Source organism: Ambystoma mexicanum, chromosome 3p (genome assembly GCF_040938575.1).
Source record: "Ambystoma mexicanum isolate Mex_15411 chromosome 3p, UKY_AmexF1_1, whole genome shotgun sequence".
In the NCBI taxonomy this organism is placed as follows: Eukaryota; Metazoa; Chordata; class Amphibia; order Caudata; family Ambystomatidae; genus Ambystoma; species Ambystoma mexicanum.
In genome coordinates this window covers 256,801,282-256,820,881 of record NC_090925.1, presented here as the reverse complement: position 1 = coordinate 256,820,881, position 19,600 = coordinate 256,801,282, and the positions used below count along the sequence as shown (strand labels likewise).

The 19,600-nt window shown below is 43.2% G+C and overlaps 1 protein-coding gene across 4 annotated transcripts in view; it reads left to right on the top strand.

The window, feature by feature from the left end:
- Positions 1 to 7,331, top strand: part of RBBP8NL (RBBP8 N-terminal like) — a 249,042-nt gene extending 241,711 nt beyond the window's left edge. For 3 of the 4 annotated variants that reach the window (XM_069650749.1, XM_069650748.1, XM_069650750.1), the window contains one exon: positions 5,975 to 6,228. In XM_069650749.1, coding sequence (XP_069506850.1) covers positions 5,975 to 6,090 — 116 coding nt within the window. In that variant the 3' untranslated portion in view covers positions 6,091 to 6,228. Of the gene's footprint in view, positions 1 to 5,974 lie in introns of all 4 variants that reach the window. The other variant, XM_069650751.1, reaches the window with a different exon arrangement.
- Positions 7,332 to 19,600: the final 12,269 nt, after the last annotated feature.

Sequence of the window (19,600 nt, the reverse complement as noted above, 5' to 3'; positions counted from 1 at the left end):
AAGGAGGAGAGCGAGAGCCTCGGGCCGCTTGGTGCACGGCAGCCCAGGTCAAGATTATGGCGTGGCATGGGCAGAAGTGCACCCGTCTGGGGCCAGACGGGGCGGATGGTGACGAAAAATAACCTCAATGGCACCAGTGGTATGCACGGGGCTTCCAACACTGCTGGGGAGCCTGCGAGGCCTATGCCCTATCTAGGACCACACAGGGAGGGTGGCATGGAGCAGGACATACCTGGAACCCCAGCCGCTACGTCCTAAGCACCCAGGACTCATCACTGGACCACTGCGGTTCAGCATAGGGTCCGCCCAGATGGGTGAGACCAACGACATCAACACAACATCAACACCCGTTCAACGCCACAGAGGAAACTGAGATGTAAGCATCACCACAGAGGAAAGGAGGGCACTGAAGGACCCGGAATAATAGTTAAAACACTGCCCTATAACGGAGGAAGAATTAGAGCTTGTTAAGCCCCGGCCAGACAAGCAGTTATCTATCTGTATGTGCACTGCCACAGAGGAAGTGTTTTAAACAACAATTAACTATCTACATGTGCACTGCCACGGAGGAAAGATTTAAGGCAAAGAATAAAGTTAACCCAGTGAGATACATGATAGCCTGGCCTTGCTCATGAGGAGTAAGTCAAGTAGCCTGTGGCAGCCACCCGCGCCAGAGCGAGGGTGTCCATTCTGTGGAAGAACAAAGGAAAGATATTAAATGTACTGTAGTGGGACATGTATTATGACTACACTCATGGGACTTGGAAATTGCACTGACACTTAAAGGCAGACTGAAGCTGCCCAGGTTATTGCAAGAGATGCACAAACGTTGAGAAAATCAGGAAATGTATATCGGGGATGGGGAAGCCCAGGGATGTAGTGCATGGGGAACCTGCTCAAGGCTCACAGGGACAAGGGTTTGTTGTAGATGGGCCTCTTTTACCCTGTAAAAAGAAAAACTAGACACTGCAGATTTTTCGGTCAGGAAAAAGCAGAATAACTTGTTTTAGCAAGTTCATCAGGCAGGAAATCCTTTAGAGTTAAGCTAGATTTCTAGTAGGGATTCTTCTGCAGATCTCTGCAGATCTTAGCATTTGAGTGGACACATGAAGGACTTCTTACCGTCACAGTGTTTCACCTGCAAAACATGCATAAACCCGGCAGGCTAGTTCTAATGTGTTTAAATAGTGTATTAGTGTAATCACAATGGGGCTGGGATAAATATATCTAGGGTTTGATCTACCACTAAAAAGGTGTTCCTCTCTTGGAACCCACTAAGCAAAAAGGTGTCAAGGATTGCTCAAGCTATGAAGTGTTGGCCACTTAAGCAACTAGGGTTGCAGACCTCCCCTGCTATCAGAGGGTTTCTCCTTCAGGAGGCCAAATAACCCCAGCAAGATTATTCAATCATTTTAGCCTGTATATCAGGAGCATATGGAGAAACACCAGTGGAAACTACTGGTATGTCTTTAACAGAGAAGCATGCTTAAACTTTGATTCCGCTCAAATAAAGTGTCAGGATTGGCCAAATAGGTATCAGGATTGTATTTCTCATGGTGATACTGGTCTCCCTTGGAATATCTATACTCAATATTGTTCAAGGGCTATAGCGCCCATCACGCTTCTTTGGCCAAATCAAAGTCACAGAGATATTGTATAATGCCCAGCATGCTTCCTTGCAGAAACCACAGTCACAGGTAGCACATAGCTCACTTATTTTACCACATTCCAGTCCCAGGAATATAGACCCCATTTGCTTATTTGCTCGACTTACAATCACGCAGCTATAATGCCTAGCTTGCTTATTGGCTCAAGGCTGAAGCACCTAAGTGGCATTTCTTAATACAGCAAGCAGGACAGTAATGGACGAACTTCTTCCTGCTTTACTGAAGGTGATGCCCAGCTCTCCCTTCAGGGATATAGTGCTTCACTCCAATGTGGATAGGGATCTCAGCTCACTCGGGGCTCTATTGCCCAATCTACCTATGAATATGGAACCTACATGGGTCAGGGATATAGTTCCCAGCTCCCTCATGGATATAGTTCCCAGCTCACTCAGGGATATAGTTCCCAGCTCACTCAGGGATATAGTTCCCAGCTCTCTCAGGGATATAGTTCCCAGCTCACTGGGATTTCTGAGTCTTCATCTCTCGTAGGTTCTCCTAGCTTTCTCCAGCTTTTCAGTTTTCCAGCCCCCTTCCTGCACTCCTTGATATCATGGTGGCTCCCTTGCCTCTGGTTGGCAACTTCCTCTCTCCACCGGCACTGCACCAGCTTTACAGCCCTTCCTCTTGATGTCCTTATCCACAACATCCACTGATTGGAGGAGCCTGGGCTGTGATCAGTGGGCAATCTTTCCTCAGGTTTCGGTGGAATTCACTCCTTGGCAGGCTTCTGCTATCCGGCTATACCACTTTCTTCTATCCTGGATCTTCACTTCTCAAGCCCAAGAGGTTCAGTTGTACATGATCTCATGGGCCAGCTTGATGTGCAGCTTCTCTCTATGGTTGCTTTATTGCTGGCAGATCTTCTCTCCTTCCTCCAGCATGGTCCTTGCTGGGTCACAGGATCCTGCAAAAGCTTTTTCAGGGTGTGGATAGTCTGCAAATCTCTTTGTCAAAGCTTGAGGAAACTGTGTCTGCAGGGGATACATGGGCTACTGCAGAGAGGAGTCCCTTGACTATGTGCTCTCTTTCCTGGCTAAGAAGCATGTCTGATGGGTATCCAGGTGGGTGTGAATGGATTGCCCCACATTCAGAAACCAAATCCTCAGGGAGGGTGTTGAGTGCAGGAGTAGGTCTATGCAGCTCCCACCCAGAACCGCTTGCACGTAGCTCACACATCTGGTAGCAAGACTGTGGAAGCCCGGCATTCTTGAGATGCAGGTTCCTGTCTGGTCTTTGGGATGGGGAGAGGCACCTAACTTCATCACACAAGAGAAGCCTGCATAAAACCGAAAAGGCTACTGAGACATGGTCTCCTTTTCAGAGCCCACCAACCAGTACAATGCCCACCATATTTTGTGAATTTAGAGGGAGCAAAAAAAACTAGATTGGGATAAATTGCGACAAGACTTTCGTCTGTGCTGTTTCGTCCGAAGACTGGAATTACTTACTAAAGGTGGGGTTTAAAGCCAAATAAGATTTGAATTTGCAGGTTATTGAACAAAGGATTTTGGGACGACTCTATTGGACACCTGTACGAATGTATGGATTGGGATTGCTGGGTAAGGATCCATGTTGGGGTTGTGGTATTGCTGCACATGCTTTGGGACTGTTTGTCCTAGATAGGATGGATGTGGCGTTAAATACAAAATCCCATAGGACCCCTATTCATGTTGTTTTGTTGTCGTACAGAGAGAGATGCGAGATTGCTAGGAGATATAAGCAATGGATTGAGAAAGTTTTGGTCATGGCGGCAAAGCAGATATGGAAAGTTTGGAAAACTAGGAAGAAAGCACAAGTAGAGAATTGGTTGAATGAGCTGCAGGCTCTGTCTAGCTTTTAAAAGGCTTTGTTCTTGAGGCAGGACTGGGAAAATCTTTATCTAGAGTTATGGCACCCTTTTAATGATTTATATGGCATCGGATGAATTTCTGTATTACATAAAATCATACTATAATTCGGAGGATGGGGGCTTGTTTTGTTGTGTGGGTGATGCATGTATGTGTATTTGTTTGTTATGTGTTCTGTCTTTTTGTCGAATACTGCGTTGCTCTTTTTGGGATAGTTGTTTGAGTGTTATTTTATACGTTATGATATTGATAAATATTCAAGATATGTGTTAGTGAATCTATAGCTATATGATGATGGAATGGGTTGGTTACACATTTTGTGCATTTTATCCCTGTTGTTGAACTCTGTTTTGATTTTTGTTGGAAATGCATAAATAAAGAGTTAAAAACAACTAGACCGACCCCATGAAGATGACTGCAAATTATAAACCACAGAGTTGACCGGGGCATGGACTAGGGATGTAACGGTATTACGGTATACCGTTAAAGATACCGTGAACCACTTAATTGAACAATAATAACCGTCACATTGTTTATACCGGTATACCGTTCATTCCGTTAAGTGTGCTTTTCAATCTGATTTGGAAAGGCTGCAGTAAGCAAGTGCTGCGCAGTCTTGGTAAGGCACTGTTGGATGTGCCGTCTGACAAGTAGTTTCAGTTTCAGAGGTTTTTAATGCCATTCCATAAACCACACGTGCCTGACACAAAATCAGTATGTTAGCAATAGGAAGAATAAATACAGTGCCAAGAAGGAAAAGGGTTTACTTTTTTTTTTTTAAATTTACATTTTTCTTTTAAAGCGCTCACACAGCCTGCGGGCATCGAGGCGCTGTTAAAGAATTTGTTTTTGTCTTAGTTGCGTATTTATAACGCGCAAAACACCCAGAGGTTTCGAAGCGCGGACCCGGGGATCGAACCTGTGTTGCTTCGTGTCGTCTTGCTTCCAATGCACGCACGTTGCCGCTGAGCTATCCTCCCGGGACTTTGGGTTGGCGGCTTTGGGGTTTATATATTTATAATGGATAATGTTTTCTAAACATATGACAATGGGGGATTTCCCTGGTTCTATCATTGAATTTACATATAATAAGTCACACTACGAAATGTACTCATCTCTGTGGGTATTCCCTGCTGCCATACCAAAGGGTAACATGTCCATGATTACTGAACACCTTTTGGCCCGGAAGTAAACTAAAGGCTGCAACGTAAAGAGGGAGTGCGTGTGCATGTGTGTGTGTGTATGTGTGTGTCTATGCGCACAAGCGTATACTACCATCAGACTTCATTGATCTGTGGCATGCAGGTTATCAAGATGGCACCATGTTCATCTTCACCAGTAGCCAGTGGGGGAGCTAAAAGCCTAAAAATGATAACCTAAGAAAAGCTATTCAGTTCGCTTTGCCAGTCGCAGCAGGGCTCTGCTTCCCCCCCCCCCTCCTCTCCACACGTGTGTTTGTGTTTGGTGGAAGCAAGGGGTGGCATTTCAGTGGAAAGTATGTTGAAAAGCCCAATTCTGGCCCTGGGTGCCTGGTTTTGTTTGTGATGATAAATCTGACAATTTATGACCTTTTAGAAAATATTTGTTAAGATTAGTTAACTCCACTTGCTATACCACGATAACCATGATATACCGTCATTTGGCAAGAAGGTTATTGTACCGTCATAAAACTAATACCGTGACACCCCTAGCATGGACTACCAGTTCACAAAGCACACCACTTTGTAGATTAAAAAATTAAACCCCCCTTTAAGTTGTAAGCATTATAGGAGTGGCCTCTTATTCACTGTCATCACTTGGGGATTAACTAACAAATTGGCAACCAAAATGTTGTGAAGAATTTTCATTTTGATACTAGTTCTACTAAAAGGCGGCCCAATTATTTTATTAAGTGTTTCTGGTTCTAAATCTGAAAAGTATTACATTGTGTTTTGTCACTCCTAAATTGCAGACGGCCATCAGTATACATTGTGAGCCTGATTTTAAATGCATTCGTGTCCATCATTGTGTATGGTATTGGATAAAACATTGCATTGCGACCAAGGAGTGCTGTAACACTCAACGCACTTTAGACATTTGGGGTGAGGCCAGTAAGCGGCTATTGGCAAAAACATCTCTACATATTTCAATTTAAGGCAACGGTAGGTTGGTTTAAAGGAAAATTGTGAGATTTCTCCGCAGTTTGGTGGTGCATCTTCTAGGCTCCCAGGGCTGTAGAAGTCACATTTCTTGATCCTGTGCTACATGTGACAACCTTTTGCACAGTCGTTTTGACTCTTTAGAGGCCGAAGGTTTTCATTCAGCTGACTGCCCCTCTGCCCTTTCATAGACCCCAGCCTGCTGAGAAATCTCTTGTTATACCCCAAGGCCATGCCCCCACTGTCAGTAATCGTAGTTAACTGAAGAATACATGGCCTCTGGAACCCAAGCACTTACCAGAACCTTTCTTTCTGTTTCAAGCCCACAGGAGATTCACCAAAGGAAGAAAGAAAGCAAGGGTTCTTCAGGTACGGCCAACCGAAGAGCAGATGGACAACAGCACACCTTCCGGCAACAATGCATTCAGGGGCACCTAGCCGGGCACTTTCCAAGGCCTAGTGCCTGAGATGGACGAGAATAAAAGGATTCCCTGCAGTGTGGTCTCTTACCCTTCCTGTGCCAGATATACAAGAACAGCAGGATCATTAGGACAGGAGTTATGGGATCACACTCAAGGTTCGGAACCCCCAGGAAGAAGGAAACAGAGAGGATTCTCAATGGACACAGTCCATATTCGTCTGTTAAAAGCATGGCATGCATATCAAGTTGACTGCTTACCGATATGTGGTGGCCAGTGGAAGCACTCATGGATTCAGTGTTTCCACACAGAGTAGGCTCACCAGGGTCTTGCCTGGCAATTTGGAGTTGGGAGAAATAACAACATTGCCAATTGATATAACAAGAAAGAGATGTAAAATCAGACATGGTGGCCACTGCATCACAGAATACAGCCTCCTCCCAACATCACATGTGTATCTCTGCTTCTGGTTAAAAGGTAGTTGGTGCCTGTTCACAAACCATCATGGCTTGCCTTGACTGCAGTACCTTCCGGTTTAGGGAAAATGTGAAATCAATGGGAACTAATGAATGAGTGCCTACATATGTTTAAGGCACTCTGTAGGGGCAACTGTCTCTCTGTTTGTTAATGCACGGTTAAAAGATAATCAAATGCAACTATGCTCTGTGCGTGGCATGCTCCTCAATTTTCAGAAGGTTGACCCGTGATGTCATGGACCTGGTTAATTCTTGGAAAGGCAAAGTCCATCTTCTTTTCATGGTTAAAGGATGTGAATTGGCCATGGAAATCTCAAACAGACACATGTACAAGACTTGTATTGTGGCATCAAGCACTTTAAGCCCACACACCCACATCTCTTCAGAAGGTACTGAACTTCCACATCCATGTGCACAGGATATGTGTAAAAGTGAACAAGACCCATTATAGACTTGAATCCTAGGGTGGTCATAACTGGGTACACTTGTAAAGTTAAGTGCTGCCTCCATATCATGGATGTGGGGTGTGCATTGAACGAATGAAGTCATATGATGGATCTTCTCCATAGCTGCAACAGCAGGAAACATCATTTAAGCAAGTCAAGTGCTTTGTCAAAGGTGAACTGTGCTCAGTACTTCAGTACACATTGTCATTGTTCAGATCAAATCAAAAAGGTTTCTTTTTGGGTAAAAGAACCAAGTGCAAAATAGCATTCACTGCAAACACTGACAAATATTAAGTGGAAAAATACATTAAAATCAATAAAATCAAATTTGTTAAAAATAGTATGTATGAATTGAAAGACTCAGCAATAATGGATCCATGACGAGCCAGGAGTGTTCAGAAATTTACAAAATGTTGCATGCAAGACAAACGAGATGCTGCGGTTTAGGCCTCCTCTAACCTTGGTAAGTAATTGACATTGTGCCACATGGAAATTGAAGGCTATACTGATAAATACTGGCCTATGCATGGGTACTGTGGTGCAGATCATGTATTGGTTAAGTAATGGTAGTCTGAGGATAATGGGAAACAAAACAGTTCAAAGAAATGAAATCAAATGAATTCCTGAAGTCTTGTGTTAATCACTAGATATATATTAAGCGGTTACTCAGAAGTTCACATAAAAGATCAAATATTCAAAAACACAGTCGGACAACTTTGTTATGAGTTCAATGACTTTCAGACGTGTGTCTATCCTCCGGGAAACATTCTGGCCATCCTTGACTTCATCTTGTACGCAGAAAAGATAGAACATGTAAGCTGAAGGCTGTGATTGACTATGGGGATTTTGATCCAAGTATTCAGGCTCTAATTTTCTTAAACAGTGCTCCTATGTTGGAGCAGGATCCTGACCATACAAAGAGCGGTAGGGGGATTCCTGCCTCCTTGCGTAGTCTAACGCTACAAACTTCTTCCTTATCTCCCATATTGTTTAACTTTTATATTCAACCCGTTCGTGATCTACTCACTGACTTCATTATTGCATGTCCCTGCTATCGATGACAATCAAGTATTCTTTAAATATGCAAGTATTTTGTCTCATGACAATGGGGTCCTGTCTGATATATTTTTCAGATCAAAATGTGGATGAGGAACAACTGGCGTATCCTGAATGCTGCTAAAACTCCACTGAAACAGTTCATCCTTGTGAATTCTAGCTACGTCTACTACCATCTTCGTTCATTTTAGATTCATATTCTCTTTCAACCTTTCACGAGGTCAAAACACTAGGATTTTTTTCTTGTCTACGGTCTGGATTTTTCAGCCCAAATTAATTTGACTGGGAATAGCACTTCCTACTATCTTTGATTATTTAAACAAATGCAACCTTATCTGCAATCTGATCATTTGGCTACTATTGGCACATCCATAATTGGCACTAAACTTGATAACTGCAACTCTCTGTACACGTGTCTACTGTGAAGGCGTCATGAAGTAAGACACAATTATCTCTATTATCTTAACCAACCCCAACAAATAGAGAATTATTTCACTGATGAGAGGCATTACTTGTATAATGACATTGATAGTGTCTGCACTTTAAGAAATTAAACTGAGGTCACAAACGTCAACAAATTGTTGAACATACTGGAGTATTGGTTCATCTCCAGACCAAAGTAGAAACATTTTGTCTATGTATCCTTCCATATGGTTAGGTGTGTGGAAGAAGTGCGTATAATGGTTATTGATAAACCTCTCAAACCCCTCCATGAAAGGAATGGGTCATTTCGGAGCGTAAGTGCATCCCATAGTCATTTCTCTGCCAGTTTTACTGTTTCTCAAAGATAAGCAAAGATATTCGAAAGAGCAAAAGGGGTAATTGAACAATGACATCGGAAGGTAATTTAACTTGTAAAACCTCAGGCTCAGCTATCATCTTTGCAAGCTCCAACAAAAGGTTTTCTAAAATAAATGGGTTTTGATCTGATTCACGTATGGCAAATTCACTGCTCTCACTAGCCGACCCATTGTCACTTTTTTCTACTTCGCTGTGTGTAAATACAATGAACCCTTTCACTATATGAAATATGTTATGTTATGTTATTTGGCATTCATATAGCGCTCTATATATCATTTGCATGACCTCAAAGCTCTGGGTGGTTGAACGCCCATGGGGACCGCAGTCCAGGTCAGTCGAGACAGTATGGTGTCATTGGGTGCTGAAATGCTGCCATAGGCATCATGAAATATGATGAGACTACTTGCTTATTTTTATTTTTAACATCAAACTTTAGAATAATGATTCTGTTGCATTCCTCTAGGTCCATGCACAAATCCAAATGTTCATTTAGTTACCATTGAAATATAAAGAATCTTTCTCACCTAGTGCACACATTCTTTTTTAACACATTGGTCAAAACTAGAAAAGATCTGGTTGATAAATAAAATGGCAGCAGTGTCTGCCATAAAATGTAGGGCTGGGAGAAATTCAATCCGTTTTGCAAATAGTCAAGTAACAGCATGTATTTGCTACTGTGGGCAGAAAGAACAACGGTTCAATGAAAGCAATACATAAAATGGACCAAGGCAATGGCATATCTGTTTTGTGTAGAGAATCCTGGTAAGTGTGAGACCTCAGTTGGAACTGAGCACATATGAGACACCCGTTTAAATATATGTTTAGGTACCTTACCCATGTGTGGCCAATAAGCAAACTTACATAGGATGTCTGTCATTTTATGAAATTTTATGAAATCTCATACCACCCTCAGTAGCCGATTCATGGCCATGGTTAAATATTATACTTTGGGAAGAGGTAGGTACTTCATACTGGTCATAACCAGAATGGTGTTTCCTAACCAACAAAACATCCTGAATTCAAAATATCCTCTGAAATGTCATTAACACTCTCAAATCTTCCTTCATTTGATAATCTTGTTCAGATTATGTTTTCTGTATCTTCTAAATATTTATCCTATTTTCCAATGAAGGGATCTTCTTTTTGAGAAGTAGATAAAACGATATCTGGAGCATCTCTACTGCTTTCAAGAGTGGAAAGTTCAGTTTCAGCACAAGATTGTGATCAAATCATTGCTGTCATCATTGGTATTTCTCCTGGGAGATGTTTCATTTCTATGTGATAAAACCTCTTTTTAAAGGTTTCAAGAGAAAAAGACTGATTTACATTCACCAATTTTCTTTTGATCGGAAAACCGGCATTGTAAAGTTCTTTTTCTCTTGAGACCTTTGAAAACCTTTGAGACCTTTTTTTAATATTCAGTGGTTTCACCCCCCCATTGTTCCTCCACACCCCTAGCCCCAACTGCCCCTCACCCTCGGGCGTTTTGCCACCTGAACCCCCATGTCTCAGCCCTAGCCCCTTTGCCCCCACTCCCCACCCTCCAGTCCCCCAGCCCCCCTCTCCCAAACCAAAAAACATACATACACAGACACACACCAACACACGCACCCACACACTTACCCATTATCCTGGTATTGCGCTTCCGGGTCCCGACCTGCCTGTCAGCCCCTGCGCGTACTCATGTGTGGCAGGGACGTGACAGTTCGATTTAGAAAGACCGCTCCATGTTTCAAGGGTTTGTTGTTAACACAAAGCATACCCATGGCTTTCCACATTATCAAGTGTTCAACCATAAATTTCAGGCATAATCTAAATGAGCAGTTATCACTAATGCCAGAAATTGATGATTTACGGCGGTGAGGACGCCATGGTGTATGGCAATCCGTTTATAACTGGCTGAGTATTCAGGGCTGTCATTCACTTAAGCATTCCCGACACCAGCTACTAATTCCTTCTAATTATTTTTGGTAATATTTAAGAACATCCATCCATATAAACAATGGGTATTCCCTCACAGGTGTTCTCTTCATAGACCTTGCGAGTAGAATCTAGATATGCCTCAGTATTATTAGTTGTTTTTAAATACTCATCTAAACAGTTATCCTTGACCCTGTCATGCAAATCTGCTAGTCTTTGGGCCAGCGGTCTCATTTTATTTTGGCCATATCTGATTTCCACAGGGTAGCCTTGCGGAAAAAGAATCCATGAAGTAATCCTTGAATTAAAGACACTGCATTACAATTTGACAAACTGAAAAATGCAAATCTATTCATTACAGAGTTGTGAATGCACTGAATGAATGTAAAACCTGTCTGAATCCCTGCAATAAGGCCTGCAGTAAATCTGTGAATGAGTCTTTCAAAAGCTATTTAAAACCTTCTACTGGACTGCAGTCCTATGTTTTTTTCTTGTGGTATGTTACATATTACACAAACTCATTGCAGGTGAGTACTGGAGCAGATAATGAATAGATTTGCCAAACTGGCAAATGAGGCCAGTAGCTGGCAAACAATGCATTTACATTGGCATGTGATGATAAATATGTTTCCAAACTGTATGTAGCATATGATAGCAATAGTTGTCAAATTATGCAATTACATTGACATATGATGGTAATACCTGGCAAATGATAAGTATTTGGTCATATGATGGCAACACCTGCCTACAATATGAGATCCTGGAAATACAATGATAGCAATAGCTGGCATAAGACATGAGAACATGGGTATACAATGGGAATAACTGGCAAATGATACGAGTACCTCTGCATGTGAGACCAATTCCTAGCATCTGGGTGCATGATGAAAATATCTGGTATACTGGGCAGCTATCAAATAGTGTCTACACATGGTTTTATTGTGGTAATTCTTGCCTATTTGTGTGCAAGGACATATGCTATGTTATGTATGGTAGCTTATGGGAAGCACAACGTTAGCTGATTGCATGACACCTTGGTGTTGATAGATGGTGGAGTGGGTAAGTGGTATTCCGTCCATGACACGTTACCTCAGGATGGTGCCCAAAGATAGAGCTTCTCTGTCACTTGGCCAATACCCTAGAGAGGCTTTTCAACATGGCTGTTGGATCAGGGTAATTAGGCTTTGTGAAAAATGTCATGACAGCTGGGTGTCATTATTGTTGTGAACATGTTTCTCAGGGCAGTCGTCCTTCACAACCATTCATCATTCATGGCACTGGGATGTGGAGTAATGAGTCAAATCTAAATGGTGTGTGCCTTTCTCAGGGTGTGCCGTCTTAACTGCCCCTAGACGTGATTGGTGAGCATGGCTTATTACTCCGGGTGGCCAGTGGTGTTATGTGTGGCCAGTCTGGAAGGTGTTTTCTCAGAGGGACAACATTTCTTCAGTGGTCAGATTGTTTGTGGGGGTGAGGTGAGAATATGCCCAGTAGAGTGTCATTGTTCTAAGAGAGAGAGGAGTTGGGAGGTTGGGAGTAAGGGTAATGTGGGAGATGTAATAGGTGGGTGAGTAAATGAGGCCCAAGTGACAGGTCTGATGTATGAGGGTGCACTGAGGTGTGTGAGTGATGAGGTGCCAGTGAAAAGGGCAAAATATCATCAGTGTGCAAAATAGGTTTGAGCTATTTGGATATGAAGGTGGATTGTTAGTGTGTGCATTTGTGGGTAAAATTGCTGATGGCATGTGGTGGTTAGTGTGAATGAATGCAGGGGCAGGTTAGAGGAGGTTGGGATGCAGGGCAGTGTGTCTGGTATGCTGTGTAAGTGAAGGAAATGGAAGAGGAATGGTGAATAGTTGGGGCTAGTGTGGTGAGGGTTGCAGGTTTGGTGAAATGCTGGAGTGAGGGCTAGTACAGTGCTGGGGTAATGGCAGGATGGTGGAGGATTGGATATGAGTCCAGGAGTTGTGGGTGAGATTGAGTTGGTTGCGTGGTGAGGTACTGGGGTGAGTTCAGATGCTAGGAGAGGTTGGTAGAGTAGGGCTATGTTATAAAGTGAGGCTCTGGCGTGAGATTGAAGATGGATGGGTAGGTTGAAGAAGTGTGGTTACGTGGATGGGGTGAGTGATTGGGTTGTTAGGGTGAGGTTGGGTGCATGAGGTGCTGAGGTGAGGTGCCTGGGAGAGACAATGTGAGATTCTGGGATGAGATTGGATGAGGTGAGGTGCTGGTGTAGGTCGAATAATGTACTGGGTTGAGATAGGTGGGAGAAATGCTGGGGAGGTTGAATAGGGGGGTAAAGTGGTGAGGTGTTGGGGTGTGGTTGGGTGCAGCAATGTGAGGTCTATGCTGGGATTGGGTGTATGAGGGTTAAGGTAAGGTGTTGGTGAGAGATTGGGTGGGCTGAGTAGGATATGGTTCCGGTGAGAGTGGTGTAGTATATATGGCTAGTGAGCTTTTTAAGTGGAGGGTTCTAAATATGTTCCTGAATTGTCCTGAGTTATTAGTTCAGCTAGCAAGCTCAAGCCATCAATGGGTTTTCTGGTGTTGGAGGGGGAGATCTGACCCAAGACATTTATTAACATAATGGGAAGAATTGACCATTTTACACCACACATTTCTGAAAAAAGTGGATAATAAAATACTGCTGCTAGTGCCCAACAATATATGCCAGTTTTGCCACTGTAAACTAGTTGTCATGTTGTTTCTGCCAGATATATGCTGGATGTGCCTAAGCACCCTCTTTGTAAGAGTACATCTTCAGATGTGGCCAATATATTCTGAAAAACAGTTTCATGGTGCCTGTGCCAAACAGATTGTGCCAGTATTGCCATAGAAAAACACATTTGTAGGGTGCTTGCCTCCTGCAGACACATAACACATATCCCCCATGCACGCAAACACAATCACTCAGCCCGCACATTCCCCCCACACACACAGACAACAACTATCACACACATTTCTTTTCTACTTGCGTTCCCTCCACTTCCCTTGGAGTCCGTGGATCCATGCCGGTTCTTCACCAGCATCATCTCTAGTAAGCAGGAAACAGTAAAAGGTGTCAAGCAACATAATTCCCCATGTTTTGCATACTGCACAAGCCCAGGTCTGTGAGGTTGGTACCACTCATGGTCTCTAGCCCCAGAGATAGCCAAGAGTACACTCTCCTCTGCACGGTGCATGCTATACCGCAGCCAGCCTTCATAACTGGCCATGCAATACTATAAAGGAGCATAACATCCCCTGCATCACATGGACCATTTAGCGTATGCAGGCTGGAATACTGCGGGTGTATGGTATACCAGACAACCCACAAAACGGTCTAGTTCTGGATCACTCCGTTTCATGTCCACTAGGTAAGGTGCAGGAAACAGACAACCACACTCATTGAAGGTTAGATTTCAGCTGTCTCTTTATTTCCGGCTCCACCGCCTTACCCATGTAATTTCCCTCTAAACCTGTAGTCCGTCCTTTTATTACATAATGAGGATGACAGGTTACTTAATTTAAGGATGTGACATTCTCCCCCCAATTAAATACTAACTAGTGTGAGGGGTCAGAAATGTGAGGCAGACAACTTTGTGGAGGTTTTTCAAAAGATGGCATTTTATTAACTAAAAAGGTTGAATAAACACCTCACTATCACTGACGAGGATTTCCCTGTCTAAAATAAATTAAAGGAAACACTCTAACAAAATGAATTTCTTTTTATTTAATTTTTATTGAGTATTTGGTTAATAATAAACCTTAAACACAGCATTATACAAAATACAAAATAGACAATTATGCACTACAATCATAAAATCAGAAAACATTGTTAATATCTCTATTTCTGCTGCAAAGTCCATTACTCAACTTATGACCCAGCAGGCCTTTCCAATCAATAAAATACAAGCTACATACTCCACATTGCCCTTCCTTACTTAATCCAATATATGTTACTGGCAGGCACGATCCCCTTCTAACAACAGCTTCACGGCCTCCCGCCAAACATAGTACCCTGCTCCAGCTATAACCATTGAGTCCGCTCCATATAATGTGCTCCAAAACTGATCAATGTATATACTATCAGATTCTGTCACAGAAGCCGAGTAGGCCTTATGATACTGCAATGCCAAAACACTGCATTGTGCTCGGGTATGTCGGCTGGTTTCCACCTGTGCAGCCTGGTTCCGTATGGAGCAGCAAGCAAGGGATCCACGCCTGGGCAAACCCTCTCTCACATTGAGAGACAAATGACAAATAAAAAAGTGATGGGTGGAAGGTTTTGAATAAATCTGAACCACTGACAATGCTCTGGGCAAACCTTCCACACCACCGTTTAATAGCCTGTCTGCTCCATTGCAAAAGGGGTCCAGCCATATGCAAAACAGTCAGATACTGCCACCAATGGTAGCAGCCCAGCCCGAACTGCTAGGCCAGATCCCCTCTGTATGGAAACACAAGCAACCCCAGACATGTTTTGGCCTTGTTGGGCCTCCTCCTTAAGGTGCAGCTTGGTTCCCTATGGTGCAGCAAGAAATAGACCCAGGTCTGAGCATACCCTCTCAAATAGGGAGACAAACTACAAACAACAAAGTGATGGGTGCAAGGTTTTGAATAAAAAACGACTGACAATGCTCTGGGCAACCTTCCACACTAGGCCTTTTTAGTCTGTCTGCACCATTGCAAAAGGGGTTTGGGTTGGGGTACCCCTTTTGGGGTGGGACCAAACCTGATTTGCATATGCTCTTTCCCCTTTTGTAATGTCTTGGCAGGCAAAGAACGATAGTCTGGAGAGTTGCCCAGAGCAAAGCCAGAAGTTGAGATTTATTCGAAACCTTCCAGCCATCACCTCTTTTGTTTTGTCACCCATAGTGGGAAGGGTATGCCCAGACGTGAGTTCTGTGCCTGCTGCCCTAGAGACTCAAGATACACCCCACTGATGATGTGCAACAAGGCTGAAACAAGTCTGGGGATGCTTGTGGTCTTGAGCAGAAGGGATGTGACCAAGCAGTTCGGGCTGGACTACCCCTTTTGGGGTGGCACCAAGACTGATTTGCATATGCTCTTTCCCCTTTTATAATGGCTTGCAGGCGAAGAACTATGGTCTGGAGGTTTGCACAGAGCAATGCCAGATGTTAAGATTTATTCAAACCCTTCCAGCCATCATCTCTGTTGTTTCACTTAATCATACACAACTTAACAAGGCATATATATGGCAGTTCAACAGCTACACATATAACAGTTACATTAACATCCTAATACATGTTTCTCCTTCATATCTGGGTGAAGTCCCCTTTCGCAGATTCAAGTAGGATTTTGTTTAACAGTTCCAAAAAGGTTATGTAAATCCTGTATTGTAACACAGTTCTCTTTGGTTCCAATTTAAGAACACACACGTCCAATCTGATAACACTGAGTTCTTAAAAATAACTTCAGCAACTCAGAATATTTCCTTACTTCGTTGGTTTCAACAAAAAGGTCTTTGTTAGGATATGTTTGCACCAGTTCACAAAACCATTTGTTTGACAATATTAAAGACTTCAGTAGCAGTTCACATAACACTTGCTTCAATGCTATTAATTTGTCAGGATGATTTTGCATTAATGAACAAAACAGTTTAGTGTTTCTTCGACTTCTTCTTCAAAACCTTTAATGATACCACAGTACTTCAAAAACTTCCACCTGGTCTCCTCACTTGCCAGGCCTATTAAGATAATGTTCTCTGCTCTGGTGTACTCTCTTTCCAGAACAGACCCAACTATTACAACAATCTCTGACCTGGTGTACTCTCCTGCCAGGTCAAAGTAAACTACTACCTGTCAGTACTTCTGTGGTAAAGTTTGAACTCAAAGAAACACATTTACCAATGTCTCTTGCTCCACAACTTCAAAGATAAGAACCACTTCAAGGGAAACAAGAACCACACTGATGCTGTTTGTTACATCCGGGTGGTTGCCACATTCTCTGCAGGCTATGCTCCACTCCCTCTGAATGTCCTCCCCTCAAAAGGGCTTCCTTCCTGCCACTCTTGTTTCTTCCCTTTTCCACTAACCAACGGCTGTTAAGGCTTCTGTTTCAACTTCACACTTCTTTGACTTTGGTAATGTGGGTTTAGGTCCTTCTCTCTTAAGATCTCCTTTTCATATGGGTAATTATTTTGATCACCATCGAAAACCCCAACTTCTTTTGGTTTTTGCAATGATGGCTCTTTTTTAATTGCTTTAGTATATTGCTCTTTTGGCTTTGGCAATGAGTGTTTATCTTTTCTTTCATAGATATTGCCCCTTTTTGTGGCTGGCTCCTTTTATGCCCCACAATGTTACAATCACCCGCTTCTGATATGGCAAACATATTCTTATGTTGCCATCTGTGCCCTAAATTAGCTTGGTTGTTGACATAGGAATTAACTTGTTTTCTATTTGTTCGGTATCAAAAGGGTTCTTTTTCACTTTTTTTACTCGCTTATTACTTTACTATAGTTGAGGCCCCTGGATTGCCCAGCAGGCAAATATGGAGTGCTCTGGGGTCACTATCTAACAGTGAACTCACTGGGTCTGGCATGCACGTCCATTGGCCTGCTGCCTCCAGGTCCTCTGCTTCACTTTCCCCACACGGTCTGAGAATCTCTTCTGCATGGTCCTCTGTGGCTCGCTTCTACTGCCGGCAGGGCTTTCCTTGCTCCAACAACACACCCATGCTCGCCTGCCACCAGTGCTTGGAAAAAAAGGGGGGAGAGTTATCAAAAGGTGTGCTTTCCGCTGCATGACCTCTGCAGCTGAGTTCCTCAGCAGGAGAGGCATCTCTACCGTTGCTTCCCACTGCACCAGCTGTGCAATTACAGTCTGGAGCAATCAGGATCCTCTCAGGAACTGCATCAACCTCACACTCCACCGTGGTCCTGGCATCTCTGCTCCCACACAACCTCTGCTTCTGCCACGTGCAGGTAGTAAAACTACCCCACCTTCTACTGCTACTCCTTCCTATTGCCTTCACCTGAGGGTGCTTTTTATGCCTCCCAGTCCTCCCCAGATGTGGGTCATTATTCCTAATTGACCGCAACCTGTAGTCCTGTGCCTCTGTAGTCTTCTTTTTCATCCAAGTACTTAGGGATTAATGGGACATGTAGAACATAATATCAAAATTGACTTTTCTAACAGTTTCTACTTTACAATAGGCTATTAAAAGGTTGGGATCTTGGAGAAAATTATACAAGGAGTTTCCCATTCTCCATGGCCTGATTCCCCCATGTGATCCACCCACAGAACTCCACCCCCAGGGTTAGGATCAGAAAGCGTCTGCCTTTCCCTGGCCACATTAGAAGGGACCCAGGCCAGGTTTCCTGGGTGAATCATCTCTGATTCATCACACTAGCCTCCTCAATCCACAGAGCAAGTCACTTCACAGTTCTTCGAGGCTGTGCTCTCTCTGGTTTTTAATGGGCACTTGATTCTTCCTCTTGGCTTCTGATTTCCTCATAATGCAACCCTTCTTCATCTCATGCGTCGCCAGATTTCTCCATGTGTTGCACATTCACATCTACTGTCTCGCAACACGTTAAACAACCTTGTTCATTTGAAGAAAGAGCTATTTCTTGTGATACCTTTGTAGAGGATCAGGTAGCCACTGTCTCATTGGTTGCCGGCCCCTCACCACCATCATGCTGGAATGGTCAGAGAAGAGCAGTAAATAGGACCCCTGTGTCGTTCCCATACCACATTGAGTGTACAAAAGATGTTATGCACTCAGACAGCCATATTAAATGTACACTCATGGTGAGCCAGTGGGATGATGCCGCATGGAAAGATGTCAGCATGCACCTATGGACATCATGGAGAGTTAAGTGAAATCTGACAAGGGAAGAGTGATTTTGTTAGTTTTTTATTATTTGTAAAGCGCACCTAACCCATGGGTAGCAGGACGCAAAGCAACAAGAGGAGTGTACAACTTAAGTTACAGAGCACGCAGTAAATGAATCCCACTAGGTTACAGTGTTGGAAGAATCAAACATTTGGACCAATACATCAAAGTATAAATTATAGGTGAATATACATAATTTACAAGTTGTAGATATATCTAGTCATAGAGGTGAGGGGATATACAATTTATACACAATTTACAGTAGGCGCGGCAGTGGAAGAGATTAGATGTCATAGCATTAGATGTCATGTTCCTTGATCCAGCGGATGGTATTAGATCTGAACTGTGGGTAGGTAAGGTCTTCCCTAAGAGATGGTGGTAAGGAATTCCAAAATTGTGCTGCTTTGACAGGAAAGCTATTCCCTCCAGACATAGTACGTTTGAATCTTGGGACAAGGAGGAGGTTTGAGTTGGCCTTTCTAGAGGGGCAGCAGGAAGTCGGTCTGGTGAATCTCGATATCAAGTATTGAGGGGCCGCTTGGTGTAGGCATTTATGGGTCAGATAGACCGATATAAGGAAAATGTTATCTTTTGTAGAAAGCCAATTGTACAATCTTTTAGTCTCTGAGATATGTGCTTTCCTCAGGAGGCTTAGGGGTGCTCTTAAGGCATTGTTTTGTAGGGTTTGAATTTTATTTGTAATGTATTTGTTGCTGCCTACGTAGAGTGCGTTGCAATAATCCAACTTGGATAGAATAAATGTTCTGGCTAGAGTGATGCCGTTGTTTGGTGAGAGGAACGGTGTGGATGCCCTAATAAGTTTACATGTATAAGATGTAGAGGAAGCCATGGCATTGACTTGTTTTTTGAAGGTGAGCGTTGAGTCTAGGTGAGAGTTAACCTCCTTAGCTACGGTGATGATATTATTGTCAATGACAAAAGAGTAGTAGTTTTGGCCTAATTTATTGAGGTTGGGTGTGGTGCCTAG